This window comes from Zeugodacus cucurbitae, chromosome 3 (genome assembly GCF_028554725.1).
Source record: "Zeugodacus cucurbitae isolate PBARC_wt_2022May chromosome 3, idZeuCucr1.2, whole genome shotgun sequence".
Classification (NCBI taxonomy): Eukaryota; Metazoa; Arthropoda; class Insecta; order Diptera; family Tephritidae; genus Zeugodacus; species Zeugodacus cucurbitae.
Window position 1 is genome coordinate 43533337 of NC_071668.1, and position 18426 is coordinate 43551762.

At 34.3% G+C, this 18426-nt stretch overlaps 2 protein-coding genes across 2 annotated transcripts; one reads left to right on the top strand and one right to left on the bottom strand.

Moving 5' to 3' along the window:
- Positions 1-422: 422 nt before the first annotated feature.
- On the bottom strand, positions 423-12026 carry LOC105219397 (rho guanine nucleotide exchange factor 18). Its single transcript, XM_011195503.3, has 3 exons — positions 11793-12026; positions 11004-11734; positions 423-10326 (listed from the first exon to the last, which is right to left on the bottom strand). Exons 2-3 carry the CDS (start codon positions 11683-11685, stop codon positions 6851-6853), a joined length of 4158 nt encoding a protein of 1385 aa, XP_011193805.2. The 5' UTR covers positions 11686-11734; positions 11793-12026; the 3' UTR covers positions 423-6850.
- A 2310-nt stretch (positions 12027-14336) lies between these two features.
- Positions 14337-18063, top strand: Tm9sf4_1 (transmembrane 9 superfamily member 4). Its single transcript, XM_054227203.1, has 11 exons — positions 14337-14459; positions 14612-15006; positions 15069-15227; positions 15282-15393; positions 15451-15616; positions 15673-15876; positions 16569-16758; positions 16811-17038; positions 17099-17282; positions 17339-17477; positions 17546-18063. The coding sequence occupies exons 1-11, from the start codon at positions 14436-14438 to the stop codon at positions 17644-17646; spliced, it is 1902 nt and encodes a 633-aa protein (XP_054083178.1). The 5' UTR covers positions 14337-14435; the 3' UTR covers positions 17647-18063.
- The last annotated feature ends 363 nt before the right edge of the window (positions 18064-18426 follow it).

Genomic DNA, 18426 nt, shown 5'->3' on the forward strand with positions numbered 1-18426 from the left:
ACCAAAAAGCTGTGTCTTCAAAATGACTTCATTATAGGGAGAGCTTCATTGTAGGGAAGTTCACTATAAAAAAGTTCCACTGTAGTTATAAACTAGACAAGCTCAAATTTGTGGTTGAGCTCTCGGCATGTTGCTCTTTAATAGACTGGCTTGATTATGGTCACGTAGTTTAAAGCAGAGATAAAGAGATGTACAACTCTCATATCACTGGAAGTGAGAGCGCAATTGTAAACGTCAAAACCACCTAAACTTTGACAGTTTGTCGAGATGAGGAGGTTTTGACGTTTCGCAATTGGGAAACTGGAAAGGCCAGATTGAAATGTTGCAAAAAAAATAATGCGATGGAGACATTTTTAGCCGCCTTGCAAGATCACTAATAAGAACTTAAAACAATAAATATCAATGAAAACGCGTAATTTAAAAGTGGTTTAAGAATATTTTTGTGAATTGCAGCATCGAGAAACTAATTTTTCATGGAAAATTATAAAAGAAATTGATTTATTTTCAGTTGACACTTAATAATTGACCATATTTATTACTGAAACTTCGAAAACCGGCTATTTTAATATACCATTTTATCGCTAAATGAAATTGAAATAAGTTATTTTATATTAAACATTCAGTATATAATAATTTTTAACCATAATAAATGTTGGGTATTTTTATTAAAATGCCCAAAAATTAGTATTTTGTCTGATCTGGTAATAATGCAAAATGTTATAAAAAACGCAAATTTTGAGGCGCTCTCACACTGGAATAAGTTGGACATCCCTTTATCCCTGGTTTAAAGTGTAATATATGTTGAGGTGCGAGAAAATGGGGAAATTTTTGATTTTCTGTAGAGGTAGTCTCTTGAGTAGTACAATGTCTAATTTGAACATAAAAAGAAATACTAATAATTGTCAATGTTATGACATTTTACGCAAAACGCGTTTTTTTTTTTCAAAGCGGCTTTTCGTGACTACGACTCGAGCCCATCTGCTCAACTGAAAGCATAAAACCAAACACTTGTAGTGTCATTGAACGATTCATTGAAATTAAAAAAAATATATTTCTGCAAACGGGTACGATTTTCCAAGAATGATAGAAGACAAGATTACGACAGACTGAAGCGTTCACGACCCACGAATGGGAATAGGCAACAGAAGAATTGTCAAATGGAAAACGGAAATGTGAAACATAGTGAACCAAATTGAATAATGTGCAGATAAAATATCACAATGAACATAATTCTTAAAATCTTCATTTATAAAATGATCCAATATAATCATGCATATTTATAATTAAAATTTTATGTTTTGTTACAAATAGTTCGCCATTTTGCCAACTTTTTTGTTGGTTGGAAAAGTGAAAAAATTCTTTATAGACGACTTTTTTGTACTTCTTTTTCAAGTTAATACATTTTTCACTTAGAATTTTAAATAATAATTAAGAACTAGCCTTGACTTCAGCTCTTTGTTTTGGTTTTATTGTTTTGTACCACCGTGCAATTTTTAATTTTTTCTTTTCTTTTTTGTTTTGCTCGCGTGTTCGGGGTCATGAAAGTTGTCACTCAACAGGAACTCAAAATCCAAAAAAGCTAACTGTAAACGACTGTCGTAATCTTGTCTTCTATCATTCTTGCGATTTTCTCAAAAAGGCTACTTTTTCATATGATGAAATGTATCGATGTAAAAATTCATAATATTGATATGAAAATTTAAACGAAAAAATAAAATCGTTCAAGGACATGGCAAATTAATTATTAAAAAAGAAAAATTAAATCGGTTGAGAACTCTTTCGGCAATCCAAGTCAGCGCATCGTCGAGATAGTCGGATGATTTCGAGATAATCGCGATTAAAGTTTCAAGTACATTTTTGTCTATTGTAGCGGAGCAAGATGCAAAACGCTATAACTGCGCTTCTACTGCTTAAATCTCTATAAAAAATAGATAACATTCTTAAGAAAGTATACTTTAAGATAAAATAATAAAAAAATATTAGATTTTTTGACCGAATTCAACATATATAACCCCTTAAGTATAATTTCGTTCTGTTGTCATCTAATTCTTTATTTACCATAGAAATAACATATTTGCGATTATTTTCATTACTAATATAATAAAACCATTATTACTGAATATATTTGACTGAAACGTCTGTAGTATATCAAGATTGGTTGCACCAAACAGTAGAATACCATAAAAGGCTGTACTCCCAATTTCTAATAGTTTCACAAGTTATTCAAATTCATAACTTATACATATTCATTTTATGACAACTCACCTGTCATTGTTCCTAAGGAATTCCGAAAGTTTTTCCAGACATTTTGTTGATGGTAGAATTAAATTCTTCTAATATAATTGGAGCTTCTATCGATGTAGCTTCAAAACAAGGGGATGGATTATGGTATGTCTGGGAAGTGACTTGGTTTGAAAGGGTCATAAAATTAAAGTGAAAGTTAAAATTTTTGGAATTGTTTGACCATGATTTTGGAAAATTTTCTGATATGTGTTGGGTATATAGGACCTATAGGTGATTGGATAAAATCAATTTTATTTTGTTTGTAACCAGGAGTTTTGCGGTAAATTGTTTGAGGAATGGTTATATGAACAGCGGAACGGATGATTGTTTTTATATTTGATGCTTCTGCATTTTATGTTTATCGACGATAATTTAGCATTTGTTAATGAGTTAATCAGGGAATTATATTTAAACCAATCGACTTTATCTATAAGAAATTTAGATCTCGGTTTAATGGTATATTGCATCGGTGTGATGATAGTAGTTATTATCGGAAAGTGGTCGCTATTATGAAGTGCACCTTGCCAAACCTTTCCCTTGATAACAACCAAATCCCGTACACTAACACTTTACGAACACTTGGGCTACCTTTTGATAAAAAAACTAACTTTTAAGGAACATTGTAAATATGTTAGATTAAGCTTACTCAATAGGCTAAAAATTATAAATTTTTTTTCGTCAAAACACTGTCATATTCATATCACAACTCTTTCATCTTAGAACTAAACACAATACAATGATGCTCATACCAAAACTTCTCCAGTGTAAAAACTCGACCTTATTTAATCTTATGAAAGCAAATTGTTCTACCATCTACAAACCATCTACGATCAAAAAATGCATAAACATAATCAATCAGCTTGATATAACTTCGAAACCACAACTCATAAAAGAGAACACTCATCCGCACTGGCTATCGCTGAAATCATCCATAATAAATACACTCTTCAAATATCATAAAACAAACATCAATGCAGAGCAATATATTCAACTACATATTTATCGACGCAGTAAAAACGTACAAACCGGAATGGAAGACCTCATCCGCACTGGCTATCGCTGAAATCATCCATAATAAATACACTCTTCAAATATCATAAAACTAACATCAATGCAGAGCAATATATTCAACTACATATTTATCGACGCAGTAAAAACGTACAAACCGGAATGGAAGACCTTCTACACCGATGGATAAAAATCAGACACCCACACTTCGTTTGCCGTGTCAAACGACCAAGGTGTCACTATAACAGCTGAAGCGGCTGCAATATATGAAGCGGTTCTATTTGTTGCACAAACAGGAAAAAGTATATTATATGTACTGACAGCAAATCGACGCTGTGAACGCTATTTTGAATCCATCAAATAACGCAGTGCTGATCAACAATATAAAAGAAATTTTATATCAACACAAAGGCAATATTAAGATCATGTGGATTCCAGGACATGCTGGTATTAGGGGCAACCAATTTGCAGTCGACCGCGCAAAAAAGCTAGTAAGGAACCTCCACTCTCATGATAAAGAGTACTCCACGAGTCGGTTTCGAGAGATTGGTCAAATTTTCAACACTATTACAAGGAACATAATCCCTCAGGGGACAAACCAGACTAACCAATTGACTGCTCTTGTGATAACATAAAGAAATTTCTTCGCCTTAGAATTGGTCACACTAAAAAACTCATAGTCATCTGCTGAACAAAGCAGAAAAACCAAGTTGTACACATTGTAATCAGTCAAATGTTTCAGTCAATCACATCCTAAATGAATGCACCGCTTTAAATAATAAAAGAACAACTACTTTTGGAAATACGAATCAAATCTATTAAAGACACCAAATACGGACAGCATCAATGCAATAAATAATTTTCTTAACATACATATGTAATATATCCAACTTAATTTAATTATAAGTAAGTTAGCATAACAACATAATATAAGAGCCGAAGGCAGCAGCAGCCAGCGCTTTAAATTTAGTGGAGTAATTATTTATAATTATTTCTCTTGTAAATAAATAGATAAATAAATATATAAATTCCGAAAGTATGTATTTGTGGCCGATCTTACCTGTTAATTTATGTCAATCCGCATTCGCTTATATGCATTCAATAAAATCAATCCAAGGATAAATTACAACTAAGGTGAAATTTAAACCCTGAGAACACCAGGAGATGGCGAACCCGATTCCCCAATCGACGACGATGGAACAGATGTTCCATTGCCCGACCGTGAAGAAATTCGAATAGCATTTACCCGCTTAAAGAACAACAAGCCGGCGGGGACCGATGAATTGCCGGCCGAGCTGTTCAAATACGGCGGCGAAGAACTGATAAGATTCATGCATCAGTTTCTTTGCGGAACATTGTCGGATGAAGGCATGCCCGACGATTGGAATCTCAGTATACTCTGCGCAATCCACAAAAAGGGAGACCCACAATCTGCGCCAATTACCAATTACCTCCTAAATATCGCCTATAAGGTTCTATCGAGCGTACTGTGTGAAAGACTAAAGCCCATCGTCAACAAACTGATTGGACCTTATTAAAAACAACCTTAAAAAAATCACGAAAAGGAGCTGCCTTTATGCCGCTTTGTGTGAATTTGGTATCCCTGCAAAACTAATACAACTGTGTAAGCTGACTTTGAGCAACACCAAAAGCTCCGTCAGGATCGGAAAGGACCTCTCCGAGCCGTTCGATACCAAACGAGGTTTCAGACAAAGTGATCACTATCGTGCGACTTCATTAACCTGATGCTGGAGAAAATAATACGAGCTGCAGAGCTAAATAGAGAAGGCACAATCTTCTATAAGAGTGTACAGCTGCTGGCGTACGCCGATGATATCGATATCATTGGAAACAACACCCGCGCCGTTTGTTCTGCTTTTTCCAGACTGGATGAGGAAGCGAAGCGTATGGGTCTGGTGGTGAACGACGATAAGACGAAATATCTCCTGTCATCAAACAAACAGTCTGCGCATTCGCGTCTTGGCTCTCACGTCACTGTTGACAGTCATAACTTTGAACCTAGGCACCAGCATCAACACCAATAATAATGTCAGCCTTGAAATCCAACTTGCCAACAGGTGCTACTATGGACTGAGTAGGCAATGATGAGACGGCACTAGGAGTTTTCGAGTGCTAATGAGCTGTGTGTGTTATTCGACGACATAGACTTAGTTCAGCGAATAAAAAGACAGCGGCTACGCTGTGTTCGATGCAATACCCGCTGGTGGAAGCCGAGGAAGAGAAACTCCTCCACTCCGATAGAATGGCCGGGCTTCACTGGGTATTACCAATTGGCCCCAAACTGTGGACTCGGCTATAACCGCGTAAATTGTGACTACGCCAGTCAAGAGGAAGAAGAAAAAAAAACAAATGATAACATCTACACAATCATCTTTTAAAAAAAAATTATACAAAAGCAGATAATCAAGTTACTGCTTGAAGTCATTATATCGATCCCCGAAGAGCATCAACGATATCAAGAGCAGCATAAACATTTCAAAGTATTAAATACCAACAGCTAACACATCATATCAACACATCAAATCAACGTCCAAAGTCAACAAATTAGAAAATTCTTCACCTTACACGACACCAACATTTTTCGGTTCTTTTTAATTTTTAATTACTTCATCGAATTCGCTTGAAACTCGCTACTGAGGGGTTTCGAGGTCGCTGATTACGAATCCGGTGTCGATTTTTTAAAATTCAAAATGGCGATTCCAATATGTCGGACGTTATTTTGAAAAGTTCAACGGAATCGCTTGAATCTCGTTATACGAGGGTTTTCGATGTCGGTTTCTTTAAATTCGAAATAGCGGATGCAGAAAGGCGAATTTTTAAAATGTGTCACCATATTAGTTCTGGTTTTCCAGGGTTATCTCAAAACCCTGATCTGATTGGGTTAAATGGACCTCGGATTCGAATTCAGCCACCTCAAAAACATAAAGCACACATAGTAAAGCCCCTAGGTCATGACAAACATTTTTTTGTGTGGGTGTGTTATTTGTTAAATAGCTTGTACTGTAAATAATAAATTAAAATATATTAGATTTTATTACATTAGTACTGAACTAAAAGTTTATTATAGACATAAATGCCAACAATACATTCATACATAATTACATATGTATAAGTTACATAACTATGCTATAATAAATGATAATATTAATGATTTATGAAAATATTGTTGCATATGTTTCAATTATATAATTGAATTAATTATTTAATTTAGCTTAACGTTTTTTCCACACCTTCATTACCGCAAATTAACTGAAATCTCACATCACATTTCATGAGAACATTTATAATATTTATATTATATTTGGACAAATATTTATAACACACATATTGAAAACGGAAACATTACATGTATGTGAATGGATAAGCTATTCGTCAATTACATATGAATAATACATACTTTAGGTCTTAAAAGCTATTATGAGTCTTTTATTGTGTTTTTGAGCTGGGACTATGGAATGTTATTTTCCAATAAACTATCTGAAATAATAATATAAAATTTGTGTTACATTTATATTTCAACTTCTGGCGAGAATGAGCGTCAAAAATAAATTTCTTCTTCATCTGGTTTTGCATTGTTTTTGTTGCGGCGGTTTAAATTGCTCGCTCCAATTGATGACAAACCAATGTTTTCTGTTGCTGGCATTGCTTGGGAATTCCGCGAGGAAGTGGGGGTCGAGACTGTGTTAATTTGTCGTTGGCCAAAAGTTAAAGTCGATGAGGAATCTGTACGACTCATGCGCACTGAAGGGGGAGGGGGTGATGTTGTTGTCCTCGTATTAGGATGTTGAATAATTGCTGGTGAACTTCCAGTACGCGCATGCTGTGGCACAATTTGCGACGCCGATTGTGTTGCATTGAAGTTGTTAGTAGAACGTTTATCAGCCAACTTGAGTGGCAGCATCTGTGTACAGCCAACTTGTTGTAGTGCACTTGCATTAAAACTGGCAGATTTGTCAATTTTGCTGCTGCCGGGACTGCTTAGCGATGTGCTCGACGAAAGCGAAGACAACTTCATAGGAATTTTTTGTTTAATACAAGTCTGGTTTGTTTTTGGTGCATTAGTGGCACTTAGCAAATTGACAGGCGGATTTTTAGAAATCGTCGAAGCTGTACGCCATTTGTCTTTTCGTCGATCAACAGTACTCTGTGCCAAGATGGTTGGTGTGGACATATCGCTTTGCAAATATCCACCTTCGTGACTATCATGTGCATCATCACCAGAAGGGGTTGCTGTCAATGATGGACTATTAATCAGTAAAGGTGTATTGGGCGACAGTAGTAATCCTTGATTTGAGAGTAATTCCATTTTACGATAAAGTTGTTCCCGTTGTTGTCTGATATCTTCTTGTTCGGCTTTGATTTGCTCTTGTAGTTTAATCTGCTGTGTATGCTTTTCTTCTAGTTCTTGTTCCTGTTGCTCTTTTTGGCGCTGCCAAGCAGTTTTCTCGTCCTGCAATTTGTCTTGCAGATTGCGCAGCTCTTCTAATTGGTCATTATGGGTGTAAGCGACACGTGGACTCTCACGATACAGTGCTAATTGTAATTGCAGGTTTTGTATGACCGTCATCTGCTGTGACACTATGCATAGTAACGTATGAAGATGATGTGATATTTGCAATGCGGCATAATTATGATCTTTGATTGCAATATCTTCGGTACCCAGAGTCGTTGAGGACTGTGCGTCACTTGTTACTGATTGCATTTTTAATGTGACCACTGATGAACCAGATTTGGGATCGCGTTTCTCTTCGAGTTCTTGAAGTCGTGGTGTAAGAGTTTGCAAAGCTGGTATTTTCGACACGTCCCTAAACGGAAAACTACCTTTACCACGTTTTTCGTCAAAACCAGCAAACGTTTCTGCACGTTTTGGCAGTGTAGGTGATGCATAATTGTCGCTTTGTTTTTCCCCTACTGAACTTACTGAACGGGACACTGGCAAACCAGTAGATGCTGTGTACACCATAGCAGCCAGCTGGCTAATACTTTGCACCATATTCAGCACGTATTTCCACAACTCTGTCGTATTACAATCGACACCCACTAAATCCTTGTATGAACCAAATGTAGCTAGAAAGTTTGACGCATTTGCTGGGGTTCCATTAATGCTCGGCCCATTAGCGCTATCAGTTATACAGGTATTATTTTGCCCAGATGCTGCAGTAACTTCAAAGAAATGCTTTTGCTCTTTTAATAAATTCAATTGGAGATAGATCTTGTCCTCCAATAGAATTGCATGGTCAATATCTTTCTGTCTTATTTTGTCAATAAGATCCCGCTTACTAACACCAATCCGCAGTTTTTCTTCAGCTGTAAGATCTTCAGTTTCTATAACATCCGACGATGGACACTCCAGAACGGCCTGCCGTATCGATTGAATCCAAGTATTCTTATCCTTAGGTTGCTGAACTTTCAATTCATACATTTCCGGAAAAGATGGATTTGAAGAAATTATATAAATACCTCGTGCTTCGGTTCCCGCTTTTTCGCGAATGAGCAACTTTTGTAGTGGAACTACGCCCGCTTTATGTTCCGGTGTAAAAAATGTGTACTTATGAGCAGAATTCTCACAAAGAAAGCATAGACAGTCGGTGAGTACAACAACTAAAACTAATTGCATCTTAGAACGTCCTTGCATTAAAGTCGCAAGACCCTCAAATTTCAGACGACGACGTGACTCAACACCAATATCTGATTTGCGAAAAGGTTTATTTTTATAGATAGCAAAAGATTTTGGATCAACGCGATTAAAAATTTCAATTTGTCGTTCTCGTAACTCTTTTTCAGCCACACATGCATCGACATCTATGAGCAAAGCTTTTACTAAATTAAGGGCATGCTGTAGCTTATCCGCTTCCAATTTATCTTCCCGCCCACTTTTAAGTAGGGGCTCAATCAATAGAGGATACTTAGTAAGGCGCTGTGTAACGAATAGTATGCATTCAGGAATTCCTTTTTTCTTTAATAACGGGTTTGCCAAACAGTGTTTGTACCACTCAGCAAATGTTTGATCACGACTCGTCATGCAAGTCTTAAAATGTTCCAATGCTGTCCGATGATTAGCACAAAATTCACCATATGCTAGCCGTAGGTGCTGTGCTTTTTCTAATGAAAAAAAATCCAACAATATATCAGCTATACTGTCCACGACATACTGTTCCCGTTGCTTTTGTCTTAATTTTTTCAAGAAAGTTATATGTAACTCAGTTAACTCAGCTAAACGGGGGAACATGCTATTTATATTCAATGAAGGGAAATGACGTTCCAAACTTTCGACAAACACTTTTTGCATTACAAGTAGTGTTTGGCAATGGTGTTTCTCTGTCATAATAAACTCATAAATATGCTCCTGTCTTTTGATTTGTTTTTCTTTGAGAGATTTTAAAACGTCCTTGGGCACGCTGGGTGACCATGAATCGTGCTCCTCAGCTGCGATTCCAAGTATGGGATCTGCGCCGAGGTCCTGTGCTTCGATGGGAGGATCATTTAGAAATTCCGAACGTATTAATGGTGTGTCGTCGTTAAGATTTCCCGCCTGATCAACTCCATCGTAATACTCTTGACCAATTTCTGTTTTATCTGCTCCTTTCTTTACACTCACCAGTAACAATTTTTGACCACTACTAAAACCAGATTTTTTTCCTTTGCATTCTACTTGATGTTCCTTAATATTTAATGATGGTATATTTATACCACATGCATCACATATTCCAGTTTGACCGCCAGACTTCATCTTATTTTTATCCTTTTTTTTTCGAAAGAATAGTGAACCGCGCTTTCGACGTTTCTCCACATTATCGTAAGCCTCAGTTTTCACATGGGCCCTCAAAAGGCTTTGGTTTTCGTCCTCGCTGTCATACAGATGACGAGATTTTATTTCTTCTTTCGCAACTATTGATGAAGTAGATATGCTCTTTTGTAATGGAATACGAACTTCTGTTACTAGATTACGCTTTGCCGCGATTCGCTGAAAATCGCGAGCCAACTCCGCCTCGTTAAGGGAGTGTGTTGATATGCCTAAAATTATTTAAAATGTATTGAACATAATTATACATATATACATATATCAATGGATATTAATGAAACCTAAGATTGCCCTGAGCTTCCGCTATACTAAGATATCAATTACTGTGGTTAGTTGCTTTCACACTGATATCATTGTATATAGTTAAAGTGGGTATAGGAGTCATGGCATACAATTATCACTAAAGGAGTGCAAAATACTAGTACATGCCAACAGATTCGGATTATATATACAAATACTATATACTTAAAGAACGCGTAGTTTTGCTTGTTACCATAAAATGACACTACTTATTGCAGTAATTTTCGATCTAACGACAAAATAAAATAAACATAAAAAACATGACTATTTTATTGAATACGTTACTAATAATTCTTAAATTGAGTATTGCGGGTCGAATTTTATATAATTCTATGCTTTTTCAATGAGAGTCTTCATCATTAGATCAATACCGTTTGAGTCATACTAATCATATGATAAGATATATGAAATGACTGTTGGTATTTGATCAGTTTTGAACACATTTTTTGTTTGTACGTAAATTTGCTTAGCAGTATACAATTTTTGGAAGTATTTATATAGTTAAGTATATAAATTAGCTTCTATATTGAATATATTTACATGCTTCACTGAGCATATTTAGTTGCAGTTTTTTAATTTAAATACTTACCTCCGGTACTGTTTCTAGCAGAACGCCGACGCTGATCTGTTGCACATATTGTCTCAGGTTCTTCGCTCTCCAAGCTAGATAAACTGATGCTTTTGTTTGTAATATTAAGATCATCAATGGTTGTCCAAGATCTACGGCGTTCATTCATAGGAACATATTGCTGTTGTTGCGGCATCCATCTAACATAATGTCCAACACCATGTGTTACATTAGCGTTACTATTTGCTGAATTTAGATCAGGCAAAGATGCGCTTAGAATAGCCGCATGAAGTGGCCAGAAACTAGTAAAACCATTATGCATGTGTGCACTGCAATTTTTCATTTGTACCACAGTCTCTCTTATACTTTGTAGTTGTGTGAGGGTATCCTCGAAAATATTATTATATTTTGTTATTGACGCTGGACTGTGTGGCGTTACATTTATTGTTGGAATCATGTTATTATTACAAGAATTATTTGCGGCTAAAACTGGTGGAGTGTTTATAATTGGAATGCAGTAATTTTGACTCTCAGAATATGGACGCTGTTGATTAGATACATTTAGTGTCTTTGTATTTTGCAAGTGGTTTTGTAAATTCAGTTCAGTTACAGAGTTTATGAGATCAGTATTAGATGTGGTATTGGAATTTAGGAAGTCTGTAACCACATCATTGTCGCTGTCATTGTCAACTGCTGCCATCATAAAGGACAGCTTATATCTTTTAAATCAAATATTATAGCCTTTTATAACCCTGAATATAAGAATACATATTAGTACCTTTAATATGTAGCTCATAAACATATACTTACCTATGTCATATAAATGTTGATATGTGTATATAATAAAAGTGAAGCACAAAACCTATATCAATATTGGTATATAGAAGTCGTTAAGATTGGTACATAGAAATTAAGCACTTCTTAAACTCCCACGAAATTACATATCTTTTGTATAACTTAAATTTTATCTACTGAAGAAACTTTTCTCCATGAAAACAAATACACGAACAAAAATTCTTTATATATTTTGCTTTACTTTCTTTTTCACCAATTGACAGGTGGTATATAGAGATGCCGGAGTTTTAAAACCATGTGATGCATAATTATTAAAAGCATTCAATAGATGCTCAAAACGTAAGGAACGTAACCATAAATTTACGATCAATACCTGTCAAAATTTGTTTAACAACTGGTTACTAAATTAATCTAACTTTTATATACCCATTATTTAATGATTTGGGGAAACTTAAGTATAGTATAGTATCCACCGATTTGAGGGTAATATATATATAATAAGTGCATTATATAAATTAAAAATTAGATAATAATCGAAAAATCGCCACATAAATTTTTTGCCTGGCGGCAAGTAATCTGGAGATCCTCCTCTTTCCAACCATATCCATTTCAACCCTGAAATCGGGGGATACTATACTAAAGCCGACCCAATGATTTCAATAATTGAGGCAATGTGATTCAACAAATCTCTTGATACTAATTGCTGAAAATTTCTATGACATTTTCGGTAATATACAAATTTATAATGAAAGTCTCTTTTTATCAATTGTAATTAGAATATATCAGGTATTCTAAAGTATTACATAAATTTATAAATCATAAGAAAGATTTCGTTTATGCTTGAAACAATAACTGTAATCGATTGGTCACTTCTCCACTCGCTATCTTTGGGCGCTGCTCGCCTGAATAAAATTTTATATGTGACAGCAACAATAATGTTATCTAGTAGAATTCGTGCAGGGGAGTATACGGATACCTCATTAAAAATTCTATAGCGGCCTTTACACGGTCACACATGCTCGCGAACACGGCATGATGCAAAAGTATGATGTTTTCGTTCACACGGTCATGCAGAGAACTTACAACATAGAGAAGGTGCATTTTGATTTTTGTATGATGCTCGATTGGCTCGTGCAGAGAACTTACTTGTAAGTTCTCTGGTGCAACAGAGTATGCGGATCTTATTAAATTTTCATATTGCATATTTCAGGAATTCATATAGGTAAAAATAGTAAAAAAGGAAGAATTATTTCAAAGAAAGGTAAACAAATATATTTTTTTAATATTTTTAACTCTATATAAATTATAATTTATTAAATAAAACGTAGGGCTGTACTCTGTTAGAAACGAAGTGACGAAACGAATTTTTTGGGCTGATTTAAGTTTTAAACCACCAAAGAAAATGGTGCAATACTATTGCGCGTGATTAAGAGCACATATTAGCGCAGGGTTGCACAATAAGTGCTGCCTGTCTCTTTGAATTACTGGATAGTGCGTTCTACTGGCTTTTCTATTTTGGCCAATCGATGACATCTAATACTTAGCTAATTTTTTGCAACCAGACTTACCAACCACGAACTATTGCGGTAAAAGTAATTTTGTCCTTCCCTATGATCGCGTTCATACACAAACACCCTTATATCTCGTTATCGGCAACATCTTTTCGGTATCAGCTATTAAGCTCACACAAGAAATTTGTCTTCGACAAAACATTAGTCATTTTTTCAAATTCTTGTTCCGATTTATGTCGCTTGTTACGAAAGTGTGCCGCCGAACACAAGAACTCGAAGCGAATTCGAATTAATTTCAATTTAAAATTGTTGACCCATTCACCATGATAAAACTGATTTAAAACGGTAATAGAAAAAACGGTGATAGAATTTTGGAAATTCAATAAAAATTCGGATGGACAGAATATAATCCAAATTATAAATGTTCCTTATATAAATTCAATATTTATCTTAGTTTATAGCAGCTTTCGTGCTTAACGTTTTATTCAATGAGTAATAATTTATTCAAGTTAAAATATTAAAAAATATATATTTGCAATGTCCTTTTTGACAATAATTTGTCCTGTGAGGCCTTTTTTACCATTGTGAATGGTCTAGATATGTAAAACGAAATTCGGTAGTTCTCACGCAAGCGGCGATAGAATTTTTAATAAGTTATCCTCATACTCTCTTGTATGAATTCACTTGGCTAACTTTGTTATTACTATTCTATGTCAACTTTTTGATAAGCGAGTAGCGCCTATAAATAGCGATCGAAGAAGTAACCAATCGAAATCAGCTGTTATTATGTACTAGCATAACATGGGAAACTGGCGTATTCCTTAACGAAATCTGATAATTAGTGTCTCGCGCCACAAGTCAATCATACGAAAAAGTTGCATGGAACATATTTGTAACAAGCATGGAAAGAAACCGTTAAAATATTTTTTTATTTTTACGAATAGTCTGTCAAACTGCATGCGGTTTTGATGACAAAAAATTTTGTATATTATTCTCGTATTTGACAATATATCTATTGTGAATGTTGTGTTGTGGAAGAAGTATAAAAGTGAACAAAATTTTATATAGTTAGGATTGGTTAGCAAGTGATTAAATTTTTGTATTCCATTGTAAAAAAGCTTCGCGAATATATATATTCAAAGCGGAGATGAGGGTATTTATTTACTATAAAGTAACTTTGACAATTATAAAAATTGTGTAAAGTCGAATATTATAATAGTGTACAATTTGTTAGATATGACACGTCAAGAATAATCTTTTATTTATTTAAATGAATATTAAACGATATTTGCATTGTATATTTTATATTCTCCATTCTTGTAGTATCAATTCTTTTTTGTGCGATTCTTGTTGATTCTGGTGTCGTTATCTTTTGGAGAATGTTTTTACGTACCGGGTGTTGCGCCCGTCGAATTTTCAGTGGGTCAAAAAATCGATGTTAAAGCTGTAAAAATGACAAGTAGTCGGACCCAATTGCCTTACCAGTATTACTCACTTCAATTCTGTTTGCCTAAAAATGGTACCTTAATATATAAATCAGAAAATTTGGGTGAAGTTCTTCGTGGTGACCGTATTGTAAATACACCTTATGAGGTCCTTATGGGTGAAAACATTAATTGTAAGTTACTATGTCACAAAGAGAATCAACCTATGAATTGGAACCAAGATCAATCAGCCATTGTTGCCGAAAGGATACGTCACGAGTATTTCGTACATTTGTAAGTTAATCGTGCAATAATATAATAATATATATATTGTTTATAATTAAAACTACTTTTAGATTGGTTGATAACTTGCCTGTAGCTACTAGAATCTCAAATATTAATAATCCAAATGAAATAACCTACGAACATGGATATCGTTTGGGACAAGTTGACGGTGATAATATATACATCAACAATCACCTAAAATTTATTATATCATACCATATGCACACAAAGTATGTTTTGCATTTTGTATTTATTGATTTCCTATTAATTCTTGTTTAATGCAGGAACAAATACCGAGTAGTTGGTTTTGAAGTAGAGACCGCTTCAGTCAATTATAAAGACATAAAATTCGAAGGAGATTCTTGTAATTTTCCGGACAATGCAAGACCACAATCGGTAAAATTTGATATCTCTTAAAAGTATATAAATCTATACACATTTCTTTCATTTTAGGTAAATCCGAATTCAAAGACGAAACTGTATTTTACTTATTCTGTTGAATGGAAGGAATCCAAAGTTAGCTGGGCTTCTAGATGGGACATATATCTTGGAATGAAGGACGTTCAAATACATTGGTTCAGCATTATAAACTCGCTCGTGGTCGTATTTTTCCTTTCAGGTAACCTTTGAAAATTACATTTTATTTAAGAATTTGGAAAATAAATTATTTTGTAGGTATATTAACTATGATTATGATACGGACTCTTCGTCGAGACATCGCTCGTTACAACACAGATGACAACATTGAGGACACACTGGAAGAAACGGGATGGAAGTTAGTGCACGGAGATGTCTTTCGTCCCCCTAAAAATACACGTTTGTTTTCAGCTGTTATTGGAAGCGGAATACAGATATTTTTCATGGCGTTAATTACAATATGTGAGTTCCCTTCATATATAAAATACTATAATGGCATCGATTCCACGAAATTTGTTATTCTAGTGCTTATAATGTTCCTGCTTAGTTGTAAAATTATTATAAGATCCAAGAAAATAGCGATTTCGACTATTCTGGGCCGTAAAAACAAGGTTGAAATTGATTTTATATAGTTGGTAGTGAAGTAGTTAGGATATAATGAGAAACCCGTGTTAAGTGGACAATTAGTGAAGTGTCGATTGACAGTGTTGTCGAATTTTGATATTTTATAAGATAAAATAACATCGAAAAACTATTAAAGACTCTTCTTGTCAGATGATTAGAAGTCGACAGTTTGTTATTGTTGCGGCAGAAAATATTCCCCAAATAATTTTGAGGAATGTTGACATTCCTCGATCGGATAAAAATCCGTATCAATTACCCGACTTTCTAGCGTCTTTTCTGCTTCAGTGGTAGTAAAATATTGTTCAAAATCTAGTAGAACTAAGTGGTGTACCAATTAGAAAGTTGACTACGGCTCAAGTGAATATTATTCACTCACACGTGTAGATCCAGCGCATTTTTGAAGAGGTCTAGGATATCTTAAATCATTGCGAATTAAATATTTTTTATTTGTATGTTCTAAATTTTCAATATTTGTTAATTATTTATTCTATTTAATATTCAAAGTAATATAAATTAAAATTTTATAATAGTTTTCGCTATGCTTGGTATGCTTTCACCGTCCTCCCGAGGAGCTTTAATGACTTCAGGCATTTTTATGTACGTTTTCATGGGAACAATTGCTGGATACTTTGCCGCACGTCTTTATAAAACTATGAAGGGACGAGAGTGGAAACGTTCGGCCTTCTTAACAGCTACTTTATATCCTGGAATAGTTTTTGGGTATGTTCTATATACAAATATACAATTTAAACTTAATTAACATTTTTTATAGAACCGGGTTTATACTAAATTTCTTTATATGGGATAAACATTCAAGTGGCGCTGTCCCATTCACTACAATGATTTCGTTGCTGCTCTTGTGGTTTGGCATATCGGTTCCTTTAGTTTATTTAGGCTATTACTTTGGCTATCGAAAACAACCATATCAGCATCCTGTCCGAACCAATATGATACCGAGACAAGTTCCCACACAGCACTGGTACATGAATGTTGTGCTTAGGTAGACTAATTATCACATTTAATTGTCTCAAGTTGTACAATTTACAATATTTTATTTTAGCACGTTAATGGCTGGAATTTTGCCTTTCGGAGCGGTTTTCATCGAATTGTTTTTCGTTTTCACTGCTATATGGCAAAACCAATTCTATTACTTGTTCGGCTTTCTATTTCTTGTATTTTGTATCTTAGTCGTGAGCTGTGGTCAAATATCAATTGTTATGACATATTTCCAACTGTGTGGAGAGGTAATACATTAGAAAAAAATTAAAATCAAACAGTGAAATTAATATTTAATTTATAGGATTACCGTTGGTGGTGGCGTAGTTTTATCGTTTCTGGTGGTTCAGCTGTTTATGTGTTATTTTACAGCATTTTCTACTTTTTTACCAAACTGGAAATCACCGAATTTATTCCTACGCTCTTATACTTAAGTTACACAGGTACTCTCTTACCAACACATTTTCATATATATATAAATAATTAAATGATAATTCTATATTAATTTCAGGAATTATGGTACTAACATTTTGGCTACTGACCGGAACAATTGGATTTTTTTCTGCTTATAGCTTTATCCGAAAAATTTACGGCGCAGTTAAAATCGATTGATTTTTTACCGTTTATTTAATGTAAAAAAACCTTATTTTTGATTTGTAGCTCTAACTTCAGGATAACATATTATATGTTGTCGCTTTGAATAACATAAAAATGATAATTTAATTTATAACTATTAGTGTATATTTAAATTTAGTTGACTACTACGCTAGAACTTGATAAATTATATCATTCTTAGATTTATAATAATAAGCAGTAATGCAAAGGAAATGCTGGATTTCATTTAATCACAACTGTTTATTTCCATATCTGTATGTATAATAACTAAGTCAAATCGTGTTTTAGGCACCTATGCTCAATAAAGTATACTTTTGGCATTGTGATATTGAGCATAATTGACTACATAAAATATACATGTAAAATATAAAATGACCGAAATTAAAAGTGAGAATGGAATTTCCTAAATTAAAAGTTTTCTGAAGTTTTAAACATTCCTTGCGATAAATGAATTGGATAAAATCAACGATAAACGCCAAATCATATTTATCAGGGGTGTTGTGGAATCGAAGACAAATTTGCTGAATGTCAGAATGGCAAACCAATTATGATTTTCATTGGTGTCGCAGAATCTGATTGGATTTTAGTCTTTTCGAATATAAGCAAACCAATATTCGAATCAGCTGTTCTGCTATTTATTCATGGGGAAAAATTAGCAAGACATGTTTTTAGAAATGTAATCATATAATTAGTTCAAAATATTCATTAAACCCAAAAAATATAATTAAAATGAGAAATTATTTCAGCTTTTATTTTATTTGGCAATGAAAGTAGCGC